General features: G+C 39.9%; 1 protein-coding gene across 1 annotated transcript in view; it reads left to right on the plus strand.

Annotated features, from left to right (window-relative positions):
- LOC110024740 (vacuolar protein sorting-associated protein 9A-like) overlaps window positions 1–24,036 on the plus strand; it is a 59,287-nt gene that overhangs the window by 15,748 nt on the left and 19,503 nt on the right. The window contains exon 4 of the mRNA XM_020724879.1: window positions 21,882–22,061. Within this exon, the coding sequence (XP_020580538.1) occupies window positions 21,882–22,061 (180 nt within the window). The remainder of the gene's footprint in view (window positions 1–21,881; window positions 22,062–24,036) is intronic.

The following is a 24,036-nucleotide window of genomic DNA, read 5'->3' on the forward strand; positions in this document are numbered from 1 at the left end:
CCAACAGAAATAGGAAAATATTTTGTCAATCCTCCTTCAGTTTGAACACAAGTAACAACTCTAGTATACATATCTTTAATGACTTGAATATAAGTCATATCAACACATTTCTTCTCGAGAACTCTCCAAAGGATATCTCTTGGAACCTTATCGTAAGCTTTTTCTAAATCAATAAAAATCAAATGTAGATTCTCCTTATTATCTCTGAACTTCTCCATCAAACCTCTCAATAAATGTATAGCTTCCATAGTAGACCTACCCGACATAAATCCAAATTGATTATGAGAAATTGTTGTGATGCGTCTTAACCTATGTTCAATTACCCTCTCCCATAATTTTAAAGTATGACACATCAACTTAATTCCTCTATAATTTGCGCACTGTTGTGCATCTCCTTTATTCCTAAAAATGGGGACCAAAATACTCCTAAAAATGGGGACCAAAATACTCTTTCTCCACCCCTCAGACATCTTTTTAGTTTTTAAAATAATATTAAATAGTTTAGCAAGTTAAGAAACTCTCAAATCTCTTAAATATTTCCACACTTCAATTGGGTTATCATCAGGTCCTACAGACTTTCCACCCTTGATTTTCTTTATAGTCTCCTCAATTTCTTTTTTACTAATGCGACGGTAAAAATAAAATGTTTTATTATTATTCGTGATATTAAGATCACTTTGGTTGATCGTATTTTCAGAAACTTCATTAAAAAATTTATCAAAATAACTCACCCACCTGTGTTGAATATCTTTTTCTAATAAAAACATTTTTTTTATTTTCATCTTTAATACACTTTACTTGAGTTAAATCTTTACTTTTCTTTTCTCTTTGTTTGGCTAGTTTATACATATATTTTTCACCCTCCTTAGTATCTAATCTATTATAAAGATCATTAAAAGCAGAATTTTTAGCATCACAGATTGTTCTTTTAGACTCCCTGCGAGCCGTTTGATATTTTCTCCAGTTCTCTAAGTTTGAAATCTTGAATTTTACTCATAAAAATAATTTTATTTGTATATTTTAGGCTCCCCATCTAATTCTATGATAACGAATCCTATTATTTTTTATCATACAACTCATCTTAAAATCTAGAACTAATAAACGATGTAGGTACTTAAATCTTCACTAGGAATGACCTTATAATCTTTACAATTTCGACGATCTCTTCTTCTCATAAAAAAATAATCAATTTGTGTTTTATTTGATTCATTCTTATAAGTAATAATAAGTAAATTTTTTTTCTTGAATAAAATATTATTAATAACAAAATCATATGCTAAAGCAAAATCTAATATGACTCTACGTTCTTTATTAAATCATGAGTAATTCTAAAGTCTTCTACCACTCTACCGACATGTCCATTTATATCTCCTCAAATAAAAATGAAGAAAGAGGTATCATTTATATTAAGTCTTCTAATCGTTCCAAAATTATCTTTAGACCCTGTATTTAAACCTACTTGAGGAGCATAAGCACTTATAATATTAAAAATCTTAGTATCAATGATAATCTTAAGGGCTATAATTCTATCTTCGACTCTATTAATTTTTATAACATTATTTTTCGAACTCTTATCTATAATTACACCTACACCATTTCTAGTGCGACCCTTACCAGAATACCAAAGTTTAAAATCTAAATTATCAATCTCCTTAGCCTTTTCTCCAACCCATTTAGTTTCTTGAATACATAAGATATTAATTTTTCCATGAATCATTATATCAATTAATTCTATTAATTTACCATTGAGAGTATTTATATTCCAAGATCATATTCTAATATTTATTTCATTAGTTTCATGGACTAACTTCTTTACCCGCATTCGTCCGTAATGTGAGAATCGTTGCTTATTTCACACTATACCCGGACGCCAGTGTAGCGGCCCTTGCACACTTTTCACTGTATTCAGACTATGCAACGCGTCGTTTCCAGGGGACGCCCTAACACTTACACAATGATAAAAAAGATTCATATCATGATTTTTTTCGACAAGTTTTACGTTGGTTGTCGACTACCTAACACAACTCTCCACTTTTCATATTCGGGCTTGGGATCGACAATGACAATGTTAAATATATATTTAAAAAAAATAATTTCCTTAGAAAAAAAGTTACATGCTCAAGACTGCACGTGCAACTACTTGCTTTCTGACAAAAAACTGTTGTTACTCGCCGCCTGCTCACTTTTCTTTCTCGCTTGCTTGGTTTTCAATATAAGATATATTAATGTAAATGGAAAATGCGTCAGCACGAATCTCAATGGAATCTAACAAATTTGGAAGAAGCGACGTAGCATAATGGACTCACTGGAAAGCAACTCTCACAGGACCCAAGCAGTCTGCCAACAACAAAATGCTAGGTGATTCAAGGAGATGTTGGTCGTCAAAAATTCTCTTGGAAAAATATAAAAAAATATGGTTTTGATTTAAATTTAATATATATATATATATATATTTGAAATTGAAAATATTATTTTAAATTTATGAAAAATGAGATTGTATGAATCTCATTCATTTAATAGTTTAAGTAAACAAGCACAATACCACAAGCAATGTGTCTATACCGAGGAATAGACAATACTTGGTAGTGAGACTCAATTAAATAAACTAATGAATTCCTGACATCCGTTTTGGTCTGTGAATCTTTTATTTTGACAGACAAGTTATCCTACCTAATAATAAAAATTAGATAGAATTTATATTACATGGGTTCTTAAAGCTCTCTATAGGGCAAATTTCTATAGTTAATTACCTCTTAAATGACTAAAGTCACTTAAGAGAACTCTCGATGATGATCAAAGATCTTTGTCTTTATGAATTCAAAGTTTTAGGATTTTCAAGGTTGGACACAGGAAAGTCGAAAGGGAATGACTCAAGTAGAAACAATTATTTTAAGAGTCAAAGGAATGAAATATAGGGATGTCACATATCCAAAGGAAACCCCGATGACTTCCCAACTATTCTATTGTTTGGTTTAACTTTTGAGAATATATTATTTGATGTTTCATCCTGTCAGTTTTATTATTTAAGACTTATATTTGCGTGATACAGTCATACAAATGACCTGGAAGATAAGAGTATTTACATTGTATGAGACGACGACCTCAGAATCCTAAGGTGAGTTAGGGCTTATATTGCACTGTGTGCAAAACTTTAAAAGATAAGATGAAGATTTATGTTGCACTAAACAAACCACCTCGAATTTCGATGACTTATATTATTTAAACTAAGGAAATGTTTAGCTGATGTAAACTTGTTTTGCTTTTGTAGGTTGTCATCCTTCATCTACTGCGACTCCGTCGTGCTGCCCACGAAGACTTGTTCCATGCTCCATGTCGTAGTAGTCAAGAGTATAAGGTTTAAGTGTACATGCAATTGTTGGGTTAGTGGCCTTTCACAGTATATCTCCTAGCATATGTCCTACTGTATTCTACCCTAGGGGCTCTGCAGGTTCTGTAAGGAAATGCAAGCATAGGACTGTAAAAATGCAGTAAATAAAAACAATAAAACAGTAAAAAAAGGGCAGTAAAGTGTGCAGTAAAGAAAAATAGTAAAAAGATGTAGCAAATAAAATCAATTAAACAGGAAAATGTGTAATAAAGGAGGTAAAATGTAGTAAGTAAAATAAATCTGTGTACCTGACGGGTATGCTGCTCCTACAAAAAGGGTTAGTGCCGCAGGTTAGATTAAACAAGTATCGCAGATAAGAGTAAACAAGTATCGCAGAAAATTTGGTTAGTAGGACAAATATGTATATATATGTATGTGAGAGCCAAATGGTAAGTAAATGAACAAATGACAAGTAAAAGAATAGGTTATCTATAAAAGATCGAAGTGGACTATAAGAATTCAGGTTCGGGATAGACCCAGATTTATCATTCCCGAAGGACTCCATAGGCAACCATCGTTCATCCACGTGTATAAAGCATGACATTCAACTAGAAATTTCCAACACGATAATCTTAGGAGGGCGATTTTTAACCCAGTATAGGTAACTGACATTTAAATTGTATTATTCAAAGTTTACGAGTTGTCATGCATTTAAAAGTATAATTTCATTTAACAGTCAAAAGTATTAGTTTCGTAAGAAATGTATTTTTGTTTTGTTTTATCTTTATATGTTTTGAAAATACCTTCCACAGGTCAATCACACTGTCGGGCTAGAATCGCTGACAGCCTAAGAAAGCAAGGGTCCTCGCTAGTCTAGTGTCGGTGAGTAATATTGTCATTTTACATTCTCACCAGGCCTCTGTGTCAAGTACCGATGTCGTATGATGCAATATCATTCTTCTTTATTAATGAATGTCTTTGTCACACCGCCCTTAAACCCCAAAAGCATCCAACTTATATCTTTTTTTGATGATTCATATACAGCGAAGCTATATATGTGCACTTATGTTGAACCATAAGCACCATAAACAAAATCAACAACCAAGAGCAAAGAAAGCAAAACGAATCAAATGGAAAAGAAGAGGCCGACCCACTTCCAAAACCACGGAAATATAAAGACAAAACAGCAAGTGGACCAGCATAAAAAGTGCTTAAATTCTTTTCAAAACAGCAATCAAGTGAAACCCAAAACAGTAGACAAATGGTGAGATGAATTAGATCCATTCAATCTTTAGCATAGTCATATTCATGTCAATCCCGATAACTTAACTCGCATTGCTCACCGGAATCAACCCGGCAAGCAATGCTCGTTAAGAGATCGCGGTCGACACGGGAGTCACTCTTCTATCGAACTTGGCCCTCTATTCATGCAAGCATGCAAATGCAAATGCAAGCAGTCAAATGATAGAAGGGGTGACTATGCCGTGGAGACAGTGACTTGGAAAACTAGGTGTACTGTAGAGGTAGTGACTCAAAAAGTTGGGTGTGCCGCGAAGATAGTGACCCAAGGATGAGCGTTCCATGGAGGCAGGGGCCGGACAAATGGGTATGCCGCGGAGGCAGTAATCTGATAAGGCGGGCATGCCATAGAGGTAGGTGCCTGAAAGATGAGTGTGTCGTGGCGACAGTGACCTAAAGAAATTGGCATGTCGTAGCGGCTGCGGCCCGAAGAGAAGTGCAACTCAAGCAAATGACCATGCTCGTGCAGACAAACACATACCAAACATAACGCAACATGGAAGCAAGCGAGCATACACATGCACATGCTCAACATGTCAAGGTGCAAGTGGTTGGTCGACCGGGTCGGAGTATCCGATCAAATCAGTGTTATGTCAATCAGACTGTGGTGGCCGATTAAGGCACAAGTGGTGTCGATTGGTTCGGGGCGACTGATCAAGGTACAAGTGGTGCCGATTGGTCCGGGGCGACCGATTGAGGCACAAGTGGTGTGCAAGGTGCAAGTGCAATACGTGACATGCAATATGCAACATACAAGATATGCACATGCAAATAATGAAGTGCAAATGACAACATGCAATAGTGAGCCGCGCTCGTACTAACGACCTCGCCCGGAAAACCTAGGGTTAACGCATGAATGCACGGCGTCGCCGCCTTTACTTTGGTGAGGTAAGTTGGGAGTTTCTCCCCAAATTTTCAAAAGGGGGGAAATTCTCCACATTGTCGTGAAATGAGCTAGCTACAAAGTTTTTCTTAATTTCACGATGCATCAAAGGTTTGCAAAGTGAGCTAGTGACGTGCCTTCTCTCATTTTGCAAAGACCAACTTCTCAATCTTTCCAAGGAAGATTGAGACATCTAAAACAAAGGAGAGCAAAGGGGCTCCAACTCATAAGATCTTCGTGTTATGGCTCGCAACAAAGGGAGGTTCACTCGGCTTTTGTAGGGGAATTGGCCACGCATGTAAAACCCTACCCTAAAGGCTAACTCTAGGCAAATAAACGATCCATCACAAAGACGAGGAACCGATCAGACCCACACGCCTACCGCAACTAAACCATAAGGCTAGCTAGGAAATAAGAGACTAAGGGTTTAAGGAGGTTATATCGTCGCGTAATTTGCTCGAAGCCCGTCGAAGTCCGGGGAAGCTTTCCCACGAGGTGGTAAACCCTTGCACTTTTTTGAACAATGACGCTGCTTGCTGTCCAGCGACGTCAAGGTGCTCCAACGAAGTGTTCGTTCGTCGGGAAGGTAGGACGACGACATGTAGAGGCTGGCTTGTAGGCGATGTGCACCGAGAGCAAAGAAAATGAAGAGGAATGCAAAATCTGGGACTGCACGTGGGAGGGAGGCTGGTTCGTCGCGAACTCGACGCTGGCAAAGAGGTAGGCGAGGAGAGACTGGAGTGCGGCCGACCGAGATGTGGAAAATAGGAAGGAGGGTGGCGGCTGGCCTTAACGCAAGAAGATTCCGGCAAGGGAAGTCTCGGCGAGCATGAGAGCTCCGACGATCGAAAGGTTTGTCGGCGATGAAGGAGACGCTGGCGAGGAGCACAGGGTTGGGAAAGAAGTGGCCGGAGCGATTTCTCTCGGGCAGAAGCCTCGACTGAAGGAGCCGGCGGTGGGGAGGTCTCGCCGGCAAGGAACGCCGACCAGTGAGTCGCGACCGCAATGAGGAAGGTCCAGCGAAGTCGGCGATAAGGAAGCTAGTGTTCGAAGCGAAGGGAGGGTGACGACGCAGGGATTAGATATATATATATATATATATTAAATTTAAATCAAAATCACATTTTTTATATTTTTTCAAGAGAATTTTTAACGACCTACAATTTCTGACGATATCAAGAGATTTTTGTTTTCATACATTGCTAATGTGTCAATGTCCCTCATGATCCAGATTACCATTCTTTCGTTTGCATGCTTCGCTCATTTCTTTCATGGTCAAACACAGTCAACTTTCTTGGTTCCAGAACCATCTGTTTGACCACCCTTAAACAGAGGGGTTCAGAAATCTTTAGGATTTTTTTTTGTGATGGGTCGAACCCCCAATATGTGTGTTGGTGCATGAGTTGCGTTGTGAAATCGGCCCTGAACTGAGTCCTGAGTTTTGCGTTTATTCTCTACCCTCATTCCTGCCGTTTAAATTCTGAAACTAAGCGAAATCCGTTAACGCCATAACGTCAACAAAATAATATAAAAAGCACGCAAAATCCGTAACTAAAGATAAAATAAGATGAAAGTATCAAAGCAAAACAAAAAAAATACAAAAAAAAAAAATAGTACACGAAAATAAAGTTCAAAACAAAAAAATATATAAAGAAATAAGTGCCCAGTTCACAAGGCAATCTTTGTTGATTTTAGTATTTCTTTTTTGCTAGAATGACGAAGTGTAGGTTGTAACTAACCTTTTGAACTTTTCGACTAGTTGAAATATCGTCGCCTAAGTTGATTTTCTCATTCGACGGAGGTCTGCCCCACGACAAAGCCGCACTCCACCAGGGAGCAATAATAAAGTTTGGTATCGACTTCGACGAGGTCGAAGTTATCTTCAGAAAAGCGTCGTACGTGATAATGAAGACCGCCTCGCCAGAAATCGCCGAACCCGCTGCCGAATATGACCTGAATGGAAGGACTTATTTTCCCGCAATCAAAAGGCCCAAGACTAGGGATATGCCCGTTAAGTTTGTCGCTCCCATGTTTGTGAATTTTGTTCATGTGCCAGAGAGGGTCGTCGCCACTACCGCCACCAGATTCACAATCACTGCACCGACCATTCCGTCCGCTAAGGGAAAGGAAATTTTTTTTTAAGGATTCTGTGGATGTGTTCGCTCCTGCACCGTCAGTATTTGAAGTTGGTTCCAACTCGAAAGACGCGTCATTAACTAAGTCACAGAGGAGAAACCACATCTGAAAGATTCTGAAAGTCGCGAGAGCCAAGGCCGCAAGATTGATTTTCGCTGAGACAATTCCTCAACTGGAAGAAGCTGAAGAGCTTGAGACCTCACCTCTCTTTAGAGGGAATAGGCTTCATCCACTGTCCGCTTCTACCGGGGAAGAGAGCCTTTGTAAGATTGCTGCCGCACTAACGCCACTTCGTGGTCATGAGGAGGTGAGGGAGAGGGCCACACCCCTCACCCGAGTCCGTTCAGTATGCCGAGAAAGAACACTGTTCTGTTGCCGATCTTTCGAAAAGAATGGGATGTGTTGTATCGCCGCAAATGAGGATTGAGATTTTGAAAATGGACAAGCTCGCCCGGTAGCTCCAAAAGTCAGCAGACACGCCGCCGCCCCGTATTTCCATTAGATTCCGATTGGGGAACCGTGTTGCTACCATCGCCACCGTTGCAGATGTTGCTACCGCTGTTTAGAGACCCACCAATCGCAGATCAGTCAAGTCTCGTTTGGGTCCCAGAGTACTACTTATCGTTGAAGAACCTCCATGGAAGAGTAATGGGAAGGGACCATTCCTTATCGTATCTGGTCCGCACGTTAGGAAGCACACTTCCTTTTGACGCGTTGATGTTACTACCGAGACACCCTGTCTCAAAGCATCGACGTCGAGAAAGAAAGTGTGGATACCTAGGGTCGTCGAACCGGTACTTTTGGAAAGGTCGGGGAAGCGTTCTCTTGAAAGGGAGCATAAGTCTGATACTCCGATCGCCGCCGTTGCAGTTGCCCTGAAACTTATTACAGAAAGGGAAGACCTTTGAGAAGCGCCAACTGATCTTAAAATAGTTAAAGGGAAGGAAGTCGATGATAAACTAGGAAAGATCTGAGCTGAAATTAATGAGCTAGCAAGAGAATGTGGAGTAGATTTTGACGATGAAGATTATGACCTGTCAAACTGCATGGATGAGGAATTCGTCGGGATCAACGTTGTCGAGAACTACGTCATCTGCGCGCGATGCTCTGCCTTTTGAGGAGAATGCCGCAGATGAGTGGCAAAGGGTCATCCGACAAAGCGATGAACAGATCAACCGTCTTGGAAAGAAGATCGAAGACATGATGACTGTCATGATTACAATGCAAAGACAGCCGCACTTACAGCAGGTGGCATTCTCGGAGATAAACCAGTCGGAGATTGTTAATATTGCCGATGAAAGAAAGGAAGCCACTTCTGGCAACCCCCAAGCTATCAAAGAATGATTCAACTCAAAACATGGTGTCAGAAATGGACATTAAGCAACTAGTCAAACAACAAGTAAAGGAAGCCTTAGCCCAATCGAAAGGGGGCACATCGGTTTCAAAGGGTAGACCCTACCCGGAGGAGTTCGATATCATCCCATATCCTAAAGGTTTTGTACCACCAACCTTTAAGACTTTCGATGGAATGGGAACCCCCGACAACACGCCGGGTAAGCTGCTACTACGTGGGGGGTAGCAAGACATTACTTTTCCGCCAGTTTGTGAACAGCCTTTCAGGGATTGCGCTTGATTGGTATGCAGAATTGCCTAACGGGTCGATCAGAACGTGTACAGAATTGTAAAATTTATTTGTGAAGAGGTTTGTCGGGGTGCAGCACCACATTACTGTTGGAGATCTTATAATAGAGCGTCAGAAATCCACAGAGACTTTGGCAGAGTACATTCTACGTTGGAGAAATTTGAGCATGAAATGCGAGCCTCAATTGCAGGAATAACATGCGATTGAGGTCTTACTCAAGGCCATCTACAGGCCCATAGCTTTCATGCTTAAAGGACTTACCATCAAGTCTTTCGAAAAGCTTCTCAGTAAAGCCAACAACCTACAATAGGAGATTAAGCATACAGAGTTTCCAGAAAAGATTGAAAAGCCTAGAGAAGCAAAAGCATTTGAGAAGAACTCTGGAAGGGTGACAACGGTAGACTGGGGCAAGCAGCCACAACAATATGTTCAGCAGTTTCAGCCGACACCACAGTATGTCTAACATGTCGAACAGTGTTGTCATCAATTCAACTAGCCTGGTCAGCAATCATTGCAGGAGAGACCTTACTAGCACATAGAGGACAGAGTCCCACCACAGTATGTCTAACATGTCCAACAGTGTTGTCATCAATACAACTAGCCTGGTCAGCAATCATTCCAGGAGAGACCTTACTAGCACATAGAGGACAGAGTCTGACGATGACTGCTCGGTTGAACATGGTGTATTCCTTCAAGGATGACGCAGTGACAAAGTTGTTCAGAAATCTAATCAAGATGCCAGAATTTAGATTGCCTGAGCCAAAAAAATTAGAGGAAGTTAATAAGAAAGATCAACCCAATTATTGCCCATACCACATATTACTTGGACATACCATAGAGGGTTGTTTCGGCTTCAAAGATTGGCTCGAGAGAAATTTCAAAAATGAAAATATAACAATTCTGAAAGAATATTTAAAAGAACCTGAAAGAGGTTCTGTAAATATGATTTCGGCCGAGTCAATCTCTCCGATAGATTCGTACGCAGTAGACGATGGATGATGCACAATTTGGACTAGACTTTCCAAGAAGATATTGGATCAAATTCAGACCGTCTAAGCGCAAGCCTCAGCTTAGAGTCTGCAGTCCGCCAGGCCGGTGTTCACCATCACGCCAGAGAAGCCGCCTCAAGAGGAGATGAAGAAGGAGGTCGTAAGCAAAACGAAGGTCGATAGAGCGAAGAATGGAGCAGGGGCTGCCCCTGTTAGACTGGTTGTGTCGGATTTGGGCGAAATGCCTTTCAAATTCCTGACTTTGTACGATTATCTCTATATCCCTCTAAGATCTTATAATTCATAGATTTACAATTCCGGTTACGTTTTAACTATTTCTAGTGATGATGTAACTGACCACAACCAATTTAACCGCACATTTTGACATATTAAATCAGATTGCATAACTAGGAAAATGTTCTCTTCATTGATTAGGGAGCAGTTGAAGAAATTAACAGGTTTAGAAGCAGATGAAGATTTTAGAGAGGATTCTCAACTTCCAGGTGACGAGGAAAAGACACTAGTGATCCCAGTTGATCCCATGAGAGCGACTTCAGCTGAAGTAGGGTGCGTTTGGGGCAGCTTATCAGTTGCGGCAGTGTTTTGAAAAAGTTGCCGCACCGTTTGGAAGAAACGTTCGAGAGGCGTTTTAAAAATAGCGTTTAGCTGCTTCAATTAAACGTGGGACACAGGTCGAGCCCCGCGGACCCGCGTTTCCTTTTCATCTGTCAGGATTTCCCTCTTCGCATATCCTCTGCCCCTAACTCCCTCTTCGCTACTTTGTGTCAGCTGATGGCATGAGTAGCGAAGTCCGGGCTCACGCGGTGACAGTTTATCTCGAAGTGTGAAGATCGTGGTTCTTGATGGTGTCAGCGCTAGCGAAGGCAACTTTGGGGATGTTGAGCTCGAGTTCAATCGATGGAGGTTTCATAAGCACCGTCCCTCCCACTACCTCACCTCTCGTCTCCTTCATCTCTGCCTCTACGCCTCCTTCCTCTGCGCTTGGGCTCACCGCACCCGCATTGTTTGTGCCCTCTGATCCCTTGAATCGCTCATCCCCATCTTCATCGTCTTTCCCGACAGAGACGTATTACGGGAATTGGGATGTAGGGACTCTGCAAGTGGTCTCCGCACCTTGAGAGATGTGTACGCGCTTCGATCTGGTGGGTACGATGCTTATCAAAACATTGATGCAGTGTTTTACTTTGTTTAATTAGTGAATCATAAAGACAAATTTGAATATGCATCTGAATTTGTGGGAAATAGGAATTATTATTAATTACACTTAAACCAATTGTTAGAATTGAGTTAAATAATATTTTCTTACCCCATAATCTTTCATCTTCAGCCGAACTTGCTCGATCGTTCAAGATGCATTTGGTGCGAAGCAATTGTAGGAAATGCAATCATATTGAGTATTTGGTCTCAATGTATTAACAAAAATATAATTAGTCATTATTTTTTAATTTAACGGCCATGAAGTTCAACTTTTATCATAAAAAAAAAATGAAACCTTAGAGATTGGTGGTTGGTCATGTTGACTAGCGAGGCAACAGTGAGGTGGTTGGTTCGTTGTTAACCAGGGAAGATGAGCTTCAGGGGCATAATGATTATTTATCTAGAAACAACTGCAGATCAGCTATTTCCCAAACACACAAATTAAACAGTTAGTCAGCTTATCCAAATCAGCTGTTGATTAACAACTTATTTGAATCAGCTGCTTATCTAGATAAGTTGGATAAGCTGCAACTGCCCCAAACAGACCCTTAATAGTAATTGTTTTAGAAGAGAGAGAGTTTGAGGTAATAGACATTTATGTAGAGTATGAGTTCGTGGTGTCTCGAATTAACTTCTTATAGGCATTGAGAGGAGCGTCAACAAAACTATCATTGAATGTTCAAAATGGCCATGAGTTTGAGGAACTAACACCATATACATGACAACCTCAGATAAGATAATTTTAGACTTTTTAGATATATAGTCCATTTCTTGAGTTGCCTTTACTGAGAGGTTCAACATGTCAGAGATGAGATTCTTTTGCGTCACTTCTTGAAGATTATATGGAATCATTTGAATATTAAAATCAATTGATATTGGAACTAAGAGGAAGAACAGTGGAACCAAAAAAAAGTAAACTCTTATTAATATAGAAATAAAGTTACGAAACGATTCATACAGAGAAAATATAATAGTAGATGAATACCCGATTAGGGATGTAGGAAGAGATTCAAAGGCGATGGCGATGTTGGCGAGTGAGTGGTTATTTAGGTAGGTAGGGATTGTATTTAGTTGGATGTATGTAGGTTAGACAGCGAGATTGTGGAGGAAGTAAGGGTGTAGTGTGGTGGAGGACTATGGCGGGGGAGGGGGGTGGGGGGCGCAGCTATAGGGGGCAGCTATAGGGTGAGAGGTAGGAAAAAGTGTCGGGGAGAAGAAGTGAAGCAGATTGGGAGTTTACAACATTGCCTCAAAGTAGGATAACTGAATACTGACTCGCTACCACATAGAGGACAACAATTTATAGATTTTCGTTGAACAAAGGAAACTTCTACCCAAAGGAAGAGGCAAAAAGAATCCATAAAAATCCAAAATTCCACGTTCGGTGTCTTCTTGGATTGCGTAGGTTCGTGTTCCCTCCCAAACCTGTCACGGGTTCGCGATCCCGCCCGCTCCACTTTCTCGCAAAGATTTGCGAGTCTTCTGTCCTGCGAAAACGAAGCACCCCGCGTCGGGGCGTTCGTTGATTCAGCTCCTGCGTTAGTCTCCCGGGATTGAGGAAGCTTTGATCACTTTTGTCGAAGCTTCAGACTCTTCAAAGTATGGTATCACAACTCGGAGACGTTGAACGTGGCTGAAATGTTGTAGTTCCCAGACAGGTCGATCTTTTAAGCATTATCATTCAGTTTCTGAAGTACTCTGAAAGGTCCATCTGTTTTCGGCTTAAGCTTTCTGATGATTCTACAAAAAATCTTTCCTTTTTTAACTGAACTCATACGAGGTTGCCTTCCTGAAGTATTACTTTCTTCTTAGATTTATTTGTCTGTGCCTAATATTTACAGTTCGACTTAGAAATTTCTTGCCAACTTTTTCAGGGAGCTTTTGAATCTTGTGAACCCGTTTTGTGGCATCCTTGCTTGTTCTCAAAGATGGTAGGAGCGACACCTGTTCTAAAGTGTGAGCAGATTTTGTTCGTACACATTCTCAAAGGGAGTTCGTCCAATTGTTTGGTTAATGGATCGGTTATAGGTGAACTCAGCTTCGGTTAGGATAAGATCTCAATGTCTTATATTTTTTTCCCACGAAACATCTCAGCAAATTGTCGAGGGTTCAATTTAATACCTTTGTCTGTCTATCTGCGGATGAGCCGTCGCGCTGAATTGGAGTTTTGTACCAAGCTTTCTCCACAGTGTCCTCCAAAAGTGACTCGGGAATGTGATGCCTCTGTCAGAGACGATGGTTTTAAGAATTTCATGCAATCTTACAATCTCTCTGAAGTATAGATTGGCGATGTGAGATGAGTCAGTGTCCGGTGACAGGAGACAAAGTGGGTCATCTTGGAGAATCTATCTACTACGAACATTACAAATTCCTTGTTCCTTTGGGTCCTTGGAAGTCCTAACGTAAAATCCATGATGGCGACCACCCACAGTGCCTCGGGTACTGGAAGTGGTATGTATAATCCAGCGTTTTGAGCTCTTCTCTTTGTCAGATGACAAATTCTACATTGCTTGACATGTCGTTCTATATCTCTTATCAGTCTTGGGAAAAAAATGCTCTCTTACAAGGGCTAGGGTCTTGACCTTGTCGAAATGACCCCCTAGTTCTCTGACGTGGCCTTCGTGGACAATGGCTTCCCTTAATGAACACCGGGAAAAGCATAACTGACTCTAGCGGAGCAGGTATCCATCAGTGCGGTAATATTGCACTGTTGGCTTCTCCTGACATTGCTCTTATATGTTTTTAAAATATTCGTCTGTTTCATATAGGTCCCTTATGACCTCGAAGCCCACAACTCGAGCCTGCATGGATGTTATCAATTGGTGTCGACGACTCGGTGCATGTGTTACACGGTTTTGGCTCCTTGCCTTGTGTTTTAAAACAATCTGGAATGAGGCCAGAAATTCCACCCAGGTGGCATGTCATCCCTTTAGTTTGTTCTGGCTGTTGAGAAATTTTTGGGCCTCGTGTTCCGTAAATAGTGTAAACTCGTTTGTCAATAGGTAGTGACACCAGTGTTCCAGAGTTTTTACGATGGCGTAGAATTCTGTCATAAGTTGAGTATTTCCTACTAGACTCGTTCAAATTCTCAATGAAGAAAGCCATGGGGTGGGTCAATAGGTAGTGACACCAGTGTTCCAGTGTTTTTACGATGGCGTAGAATTTTGTCATAAGTTGAGTATTTCCTACTAGACTAGTTCAAATTCTCAATGAAGAAAGCCATGGGGTGGGTTCCCTGGCTTAGTACTGCTTGGATCCTTACGCCGGAGGCATCACATTCTATCGTGAAAAGTTGATTGAAGTCAGGTAGTGCTAGCACAGGTGCCTGAGTCACATTTTCTTTCAGTGTATCAAAACCGGCTTGGGTTGTTGCGATCCAAGTAAACTCCTCTTCTTTCAAAAGTTCGGTGAGAGGGGAGGTGATAGTGCTAAAATTTCTCATGAATCTTCAATAGAAGGATTCCAGCCCCAAAAATTGCTTCAGCTCGATGAACGATTGTGGTACGACCCGGCTGATAATGGCCTCTATCTTTATGGGATCCATCTTAATGTCTATAATTGATACGATGTAACCAAAAAGCATATTTGGCTTGTCATGAAGCAACATTTCTTTGAATGGGCATACAAGTTACTTAGCTCTCATTACCTCGAATACTGCCTTCAGGTGACGCAAATGATCCTCCTTCGACTGGCGGTATAGTAGAATGTCGTCAAAGTAAACAACGATAAACTTCCAAATGTTAGGTCGGAATACCTAGTTCATTAATCTCATAAAAGCTCTAGGTGCATTTTACAGACCAAAATACATAACGATCCACTCAAAGTTCATTCCGCGTCTTGAAGGCGGTCTTCCACTCTTCTCCTGCCCTCATTCGTATATGGTGATATCCGCTGCGCAAGTCGATCTTGTAGAAGATGGTGGCTCCATGTAGTTGGTTTAAGAGATCATCCAGGTGAGGTATGGGAAATCGATACTTGATGGTAATCTTGTTGATGGTTCAGTTGTCGATGCACATTCGCCACAAGTCATCCTTTTGGGCACCATCACGGCAGGGACTGCAGATGGGCTGGTGTTTTCTCTGACTGGCCCTCTTGCAACGAGATCCTGCACTTGTCGTTGTTGTTCTTCATACTCTGCAGGTTTTAATATGTAAGTTGGTCTGTTTGACAATACAGATTCTGGTATAAGGTCTATGGTTGTTGGATGCCCCTTAATGGTGGTAATCCCTCCGGTAAGCTGTTAGTCAAAACATCTTAAAAGTCCTGTAGCAATGGTTGCAGTAGTGTTGGTACTTCTATTTCTTCGTTTCTTTCCAGGAGGACTAATACTAGTGTCACAGATGCATCTCTAACTGACTACAGGTAAGTGGTACGAGGAATTAATGTTGCCTCTATATCGTTCTCGCCTTTTGCATCCTTAGCAAGAAATAAAACAATACGTTTTTCATCCTTCTTAAAAGAGTGAGTGTTCTTGGCATCGTGTTCAATTTTGCAATGATCAAACTGCCAAGGCTTTCCTAACAGAATGTGACAAACGTCCATAGGAACCACGTTGCATCATACATGCTCGTGAAGTTGGTCTCTGATGGACAAATCAACTAGGCACTGCTGATCTACACGCATCTCGTTTCTTTTCTTCAGCCAGATAAGGGAATATGATTGAGGATGCTTCTGTGTGTCCAATCTTAAATTTTTCACCATGAGTGTAGACACCATTGTCTTGCAGCTCCAACTGTTGATGATCAGGCATCAAACTTTCCCCTTGACATTGTATTTGGTGCAAAAAATGTTATGCCTTAGTCAGGATTGGTCCCGCTTGGGCTCAGACTGCAGTATTTGCTGAACTAATAATGCTTCTCCTTCTTCTCTGTGGAGCTGAAGCTCTTCTTCTGGACTCTTCTCTATTTCCTCATCGACTTCCCCGAGAGCGCCGTGATTTGTGAATGTGACGACTCGGCTTGTTGGGCGGCTTAAAGCTTGTGTGACCGTAGATGTGGCACTTGAAACACTTCCTGGCTGACATTGCGTTGGAGAAACCAAGTTTCTCTGAATTTTCCCCCCTCTGATCTGTCTTATCAGTTCCTTGTTCAATTCTGTTATTTCTTCCCTAGGCGCCCATGTTGGCTATAGAAGTTGCAGGTGACTGTTTGGTTGACGGTGGTTGTCTGAAGGACAGTTGTTGCTTGCTTTGCTTCTGCTGCTTTACCACCTGCAGGGCTAGTGTCTGAACATCCCCCAACGTCTAATATGGTTGCAGTTGTACCACATTGCTAATGGCGGGATTTGGACCTCGAGATATGGCGATCGTCTGCTCTTTTGGCTTTATCGACTCGCATTTTAACTGCATGTGGTCTAACTGGGCCATGAACTCCTCAACTGAAAGATCCCCCTGTTGCAAGTTGTGGAGTTTCAGAAACATATCTTGGCGATAGTGGGGTGGGAGGTACTTTTTCTGTATTGCCTTTTTCATTTTCATCCACTTAGTTATCTTCTTATTGCCTTCTCTTTTCCTCTGCTTTTGTAGATTTTCATACCATAAGAAGGCATTTTCTTTAGCCTAATGACAACTAGCTTGACTCGTTCGTCCTCTGGTACATCTTTATATTCGAAAATCCGTTTAACTGATTGCAATTAGTCGATAAACTCATCGGGATCCATGCCTCCCTCAAATTATGGGAGGTTCATTTTGATGCCAAAGTCCCGCTGACCTCCATAGGAGTCTTTTGTGGGGGATCAACTCCTCTTGCTCTGGTGATGGTTGGGCATAGTTACTTAGAGTTTGGTCCACTGTGGAGGTGTGGAGAAATTTGTCCTTGTTTGAACTGAAATTGTTTGAACTGAAATTTTGAGTCAAAATTGGGCTCCACCGTGGGAACCAGAGGGAGAAAATGGTGGGCTTGAGCTGAGGAGGTCTTCTCTTGGTATCCTTTGATATTGGATACCAAAACAGTGTGTTTGATATTCCTCGTCACTTTGATCTTCCCCGTGGAATGGATTCATCTCCTCATCCATGCCTTCTATTTGACTTTCTCGATCACGGTCAAAAGAAACCTCTTCTTGGTTCTCGTCATCCAATTCTGCAAGTCTCCATTGTAGACGATGAATTTCTCGTTGAATCTCTTCCCCGGTCAAGTCCGGTGTACCTCTTCATGGTGGCGTGGCTAGGGTTGGAAATTGGAAGAAAAAATCCGGTGGAGGTGGCTTGGGTAGGGCGGATGCTAGGAAATCCTAGGATGGGACTAGGGTGGAACCTGACTTTGATACCAAATGATACCGAAACTAGTAGGACGAACAATGGAACTAAAAAAAATCAAACCTTTATTAATATAGAAATAAGGCTGCAACACGAATTCAAACAAAAAAAATACAATAATTGAGGAATCCCGAGTTAGAGATGTAGGAAGAGATTCAAAGGCAACGTCGACATTGGCGGATGAGTGGTTTTTTGCGTAGGTAGAAATTGTGTTTAGTTGGATGTATGTAGGTTGGACGGCGAGGTCCTGGAGGAAGTAGGGGTAGCAGTACTGTAGTGGAGGAATATGGGGGTGGTTGGCAGCTAGGGTGAGAGGTAGGAAAAGGTGTTGGGCAAAAGAAGTGAAGGAGATTGGGAGTTTATAACACCACCTCAGAGCAAGATACAACTAAAGCTCCACCTGTCTTTGGATACAACTCTAACAAAAGATAAGAGACTCCACACTGGAGATCAGAAGATCACTCTACTAGAACCGACTCCCTACACACAGAGGTCAACAATTTATAGACTTCCATTGAACAAAGGAAACTTCTACACAAAGAAAGAGGCGGGAGAGTAAAATGAATCCAGAAAAACCCAAAATTCCATAGTCGACATCTTCCTGGATCACGTAGGTTTGTGATCCCCCCCAGCCCTCACGCGGGTTCGCGATCCCGCTCGCTACAATGTTCTCGTGAAAGATTCGCCGGCCTTCTGTTCCGCGGAAACGAAGGGTCGAGGCGCATTCATTGCCTGCATCATCAATTCAACAATGTATCATCAATAGATGATCAGATAGGATGGATGAATCAAAATATTGGAAATCACCTGAGGATCTTTCCATCATATATTGGGATTCATATCAATTCAAAGAATAAGAAGAGGTCTCTCTGGAGCGATTGTACTTCAGTGTGGTCTAGCCTATCATAGATTTCATTATAGAGTTAAATTATTCTAATAAACTTTTTTATTGGATACATTCATCCGAGTATGAGAAGTGCAAGAACAAGATTACGAACATAAGGGCTCGAGAGTTACTTTGCGGGAATCTACAACTATATGCAGCTTCAGCTCAGGTTGTGTCAAAAGTGAATGTACACTTATTCTATTAGGATGTTCTTTGGAATGATAACACCTACTAAAGTAACTTACCGAGAAGTTACAATAACTCCATCATTTCAACGTGACCGACCCGACACAATATTGTGAGAAATCAAAAGCTTCGACGAATGAAAGGGAAGCCCCAGGAGGCTAATGAGGGGTCTGGATCCTGCGTTACGTGGAATTGTGGAAGAACCGCAATCACGGGTTACAGGCCGAACAATCTCATTTTTTCCTTTTTCTATACAAATTTTCTTTTTTTCTTCCTTAATTTTTTAGTCATTTCCTATATATGTGTTGTATTAGAGTTTGGATAATTCGTTTTTGTGCGAGTTTAGTTAGGATTGACGCCGACGTCTGTTTTTCCCGGCTATTTTCGAGTGTTTGAGTGGTGCTTTAATTTTATCTTTTTTCTAAGGTGGTGATTTTCTTCCCTATCCACCTTCTGCATTTTCCACACATGGCTCCTGACCACCGCTTCCCTGCTTCAGCCGCCCAAACAGCTACATACCGCTGTTTTCCGGCAGTTTTCTCACTTTTCCTCGGTGCTCCCGTCCTGGACGGCCACCCTTTCGCTGTCCTGCAGTCTTGCAGTCCACCACATACCCCTTCACTACCGCCACCTCCTCCCTTGCTGCCAGAGTCCGGAATCGCACTTCTCCTGCTGTTTAGCCACTGCCCTTGCTGCCACTGCCCATAACAGCCTGCCTTCTAGCTGTTCCGATTGTTTCATCCCTCCCCTTGTTGTCACAATTGTCCCCTTGCTACCACCATTGCCCCTTGTTGCCACCCTATCTTTTAGCCCATGTACCGCCCTTTCTATCTCTCTAGTGGTCCGAACCCTCGCCAATCACTACTACCACCCCAAGATCCACTCTAATTTGAGATGGTGTTGTCATTTATCGCTATTTCTTATTTCAACATATTGTTATCATGTTGATTGCTTTTTTCTATTTTCATTTGTGTGGTTGTAATCCCTTGTTTTGAATTCAACAATACTATTTCATTTTTCTAATGTTGTTTGGTTTAACTCCGGCATTACTAATATGCAAGGTAGAACTGTTAGTTTTAAACTTCAATTGTTTAGATGAATACCTAAAATAAAAAAAAAATCAATTCATCAAATAATAGAGACAGACATATTTCAATTACACTTATGCTTGTTCATATATTTAATACATACTATCAAATTTAAAAAAAAAAAATGAAAGTTATTCACAACTTAAGAAAATATTAAGAAAATATTCTTAGAAGTTCACATTATTAAACTTGACATCTTGTTTAATATGAGTTAGAATTTCTTTAAGCAATTGCTCGTGCATGCCGCTTGATTTGCCAATTAATAGAAAGTTTTGAATTTGTGGAAACCTTACCTTATCGGAAATGACAATTAAATTCTAGTGTAAAATTCTCATGTATTATATCTCATGGAAGGTATAGAACTCATGGAGATCTCTAGCCAATAAAATGAATGATAACTTTCAAGCAAGAGAGTCTATTCTTTTTCATTTTTTTTTCAGTTTTTCTTGTTTTAATCAATTTTTGTATACCAATTATGGGAATGGGAAGGGCATACACTACCTTCATGCTAAAATGTTTTATTTAGCTATTTTTTCATGGTTCAAGATTGGATTAAACCTAAAATTATAATTAAGTTCAGATTTTGATAATTTTCTTGAGAAAATTTAGAATAGGATTGGGAGTTTGTAAGAAATGAGGTATAAGAAAAAAAGAGGGAGCTCAAGATGGGGATAGATAGCGAGGAATTTACAAAATCAAGAAGGCTTTGTTGAGAGGAAGCACAAGAAAAATAAAAAGGAGTCTTTTCTCTTTGCTTCGAGGTAAGAAAGAAGCTTACTTGGTGGAGAGAAGTAGGGCATATAATAACGAATTATTGTAGGACGTCTAAAATTATAGGAAATTGCAGAAATAAATTTTGTAAAGTTGATTTTTATTGAATTACCAAATTAATAGGGTGTAGGAAATGAAATTGTAAATTTAATTGTATTTTAAGAGAAACATAAGAAGGAAAAGAAAAAACAAACAATATAGCCAATCCTCATATTTTAAATGTTGCATCCTGCACCTTAACGGCTTAATCCAAGAAGTAGTTTGTGTCAATTCCTTTTAAGTATAAACAAAATAATTATGGAGCTAAAATATGTGCTACATGAAGTTTCTTTTCAACTCATCATACTTAAGTTTTGAAAAACAGAAGGAGCTATTTATCAAATAATGTAAAAATTAAAAGTTTGAGGTATCCCCAAGGGTTTACCAATCATGAAAATAGTAAATAACAAATCTAATTAATGAAGCTCATAAATACAATCCGATGAATATTGATCATCATCCATTGTATGACAGATAACAAACTATATATATTTTTAAATACAAGGTTAGATCAATCTATTGTAATTAATCTCGTGCATATCTCCATCCATATCCCATTATTCTATTAAAATGAGTTTGCTCAAGTTCAAATTTGGTAAACAATATATCTTAAATTGTTGAAAAAACAGAGGAGCATACCTGTAATTTGGCATCTAAGTGCCGTTTAAGGCCAGTGAGTTGGTTGCGTTGCATGCAATCTGTGCATGTTTTGAACATTTCATATGCAGGCAGACAACTTTTCTTCTTGGTCATGTGCTTAAAATTTAGGCGAGGAGGCAGGAGTATCTTGCTGACTTTCCATGTCGAGCTTAAACAGCCGAAACTTATGGGATATGTAGTTGGAATGGAAATGATTTGAGGAGAATATCTTTAGGTTGGTGTAAATTTTCTTGTTTTTCTATTTTCAGGAAAAAAAAAAAACACCTCACCATCAATGTTGAGAATTAAAAAGATTTTGACAATGCTTCTATTATGATGTTGTTGCTTCCTTTTACTTGTTTATTTAGGAAACACAATTATTTTATTTTACCAAATGTTAAAATTACCAATTAATTTGATAATTTTACTTGTTTATTTAGGAAACACAATTATTTTCTTTTACCAAATGTTAAAATTACCAATTAATTTGATGCCATCGTTTTCTGCATTTCCTGCCATTTCAGCTAGCACAGAAAGAACTGCAGAAGATCAACATGTACAAGGCTCCTAGAGATAAACTTGTCTGTATCCTCAATTGTTGTAGAGTCATCAACAATTTACTGTTAAATGTTTCTATTGCTTCAAATGCAAATCCTCCCGGAGCAGATGAGTTTCTTCCAGTCCTCATATATGTTACTATAAAGGCATGCTCCCATTTGTACAATCTCTTTTTAATCAGAGCATTTGAGTTATTATTATTATTATTATTATTTTCCTGTAGTAACTTTTTGAGTGCCTAATTTGTAAAACTGCTACTGCATAACTTCGGCATTCTCAAGTATGTTACCCTTGCAGATTTCCCATTCCCTAATGTTGTAGCTAATATATGCTTAGTTTCATCTTGATAGCCATGTATATATTAATGCAAGTTTAGCTAGGCAAACTATCTATTCATACATCAAAAGTAAACCTAGCAACCTTATCCTAACGTGCTCATTATTTAGATAAGTTTTAGTTTATCATGCAGAGTACTTATTTTGACTTTAATGTTAATAAAAAATTTGTAAATGAAATCATTCTCTTTTTTTAGTAGAAATAAGCTTGAAATTAGAGGCATGGCTGATTATTCCATTTGGAAGGCTGCATGTCAATTATTACTCAAGCTTTAAGCTTTTGTTTAAAGATTTTATAACATCCATTGCAATTAGCTGATAGAATGGTGAAATGATGCCACTGTCACATAATTTTTACTGAATAAAAAAGATTTAGACCATACCGAATGGACATCATGGTGAACTATGAATCTAATAGTGAGAACCTCAACAATTTCCTTTTAGACTCTCGCCCACCTATGCCCTCTGAATGATTAACACTACTACGCACCTTAAGCTAGGTGCGTATCCAATATATTGCCGCCAGAAACTCCGGCCCCACTTATTCCATTAGTATTCGCGACCTTGCCCGACCCTAAACCCGAATTCTGAAAAAATTCCCGCCATGATAAAATTATTTCGCGCCAGCTTGCTATTCTATTCGTAGGGTGAAGAAATATTTCGCTTGTTTTTTCACAGCTCCGCCATAGCTAGGTATTGTTGGAATTCTCCATGAACGTTGAGATTCCGGAAGTCGATTTCTCCATGAACGTTGAGATGTCAGAAGTCTCCATGAACGTTGAGATGCCATCATTCAGCCTGAACCTTGAAGATCAAGATCAAGTGAGTCTTGGTGTTACTGTTGTGTTATTTTGGTGTTACTCTTGTATTACTCTTGTTTCTTGCCTTTGATTTAGTACCGTTTATGTGGTTTAGGGTTTAGTTTAATTTTCATGTAAACGTAGGTGTTGATGCAGTGTTATTGGGTGTTATTCTACAGTGTCGTTTGGTATTATTATGATTATTTTTTTTGTGTTATTATGGTTTTAGGCTTCTCGTTTTTTGGTGTTATCCTTGTGTTATTCTGGTGTTACTGTGGTATTACTCCATTGTTATGTTGTTTATTGCATTTGATTTTTGGGTGTAGTTCATTGCGGCATTGTTATTTATGATTTTTTTTTGCTTCTTGTTTTTTGGTGTTACTCTTGCGTTATTCTGGTGTTACTCTGGTATTATTCTGCCCTTGATTTATTACTCATATTGTGTTATTATTGTGTTATGCTCATGTTATCATTGTTTTATGCAGTCCTCTGAGGCAACACGTTTGCAATGATCCAATTGCAGAGAAGTTTCTAAGCAGCATTATCCACAATGAGGAAGAAGCATATGAAAGCTATCGTGCCTATGCACATCACGTGGGATTCACTGTTCGGAAGGACCATACTACCTACTGGCCGAACTCCAAGAAACTCAAGGTTAAAGATTATATTTGTGGAAAAGCTGGCTATAAGAAAGAGCCTAACAACACAGTTAAATTCAGAAAAGCAGACACGAGCACTGGCTGTAAGGCCATAGTACGATTTCATGTTGATTTCGAAGGCAATTGGACAGTGGCAAAATTCATTGAAAATCATAATCATCCTTTGGCCGAAAGTAGTGATAAACTTCTTCTTCGTTCCAACAGAATGATAAGTGAGCTCAATGCAGATGTGTTGAGATTCATGATAGGTTCAGGGATCAGAGCAACACATCCATACAATTTCATTGCCACAGAGGTTGGTGGTGTGGAGAATTTGGAATGCACCAA

The sequence above is a fragment of the Phalaenopsis equestris genome, unplaced genomic scaffold (assembly GCF_001263595.1).
Source record: "Phalaenopsis equestris unplaced genomic scaffold, ASM126359v1 Scaffold000272, whole genome shotgun sequence".
In the NCBI taxonomy this organism is placed as follows: Eukaryota; Viridiplantae; Streptophyta; class Magnoliopsida; order Asparagales; family Orchidaceae; genus Phalaenopsis; species Phalaenopsis equestris.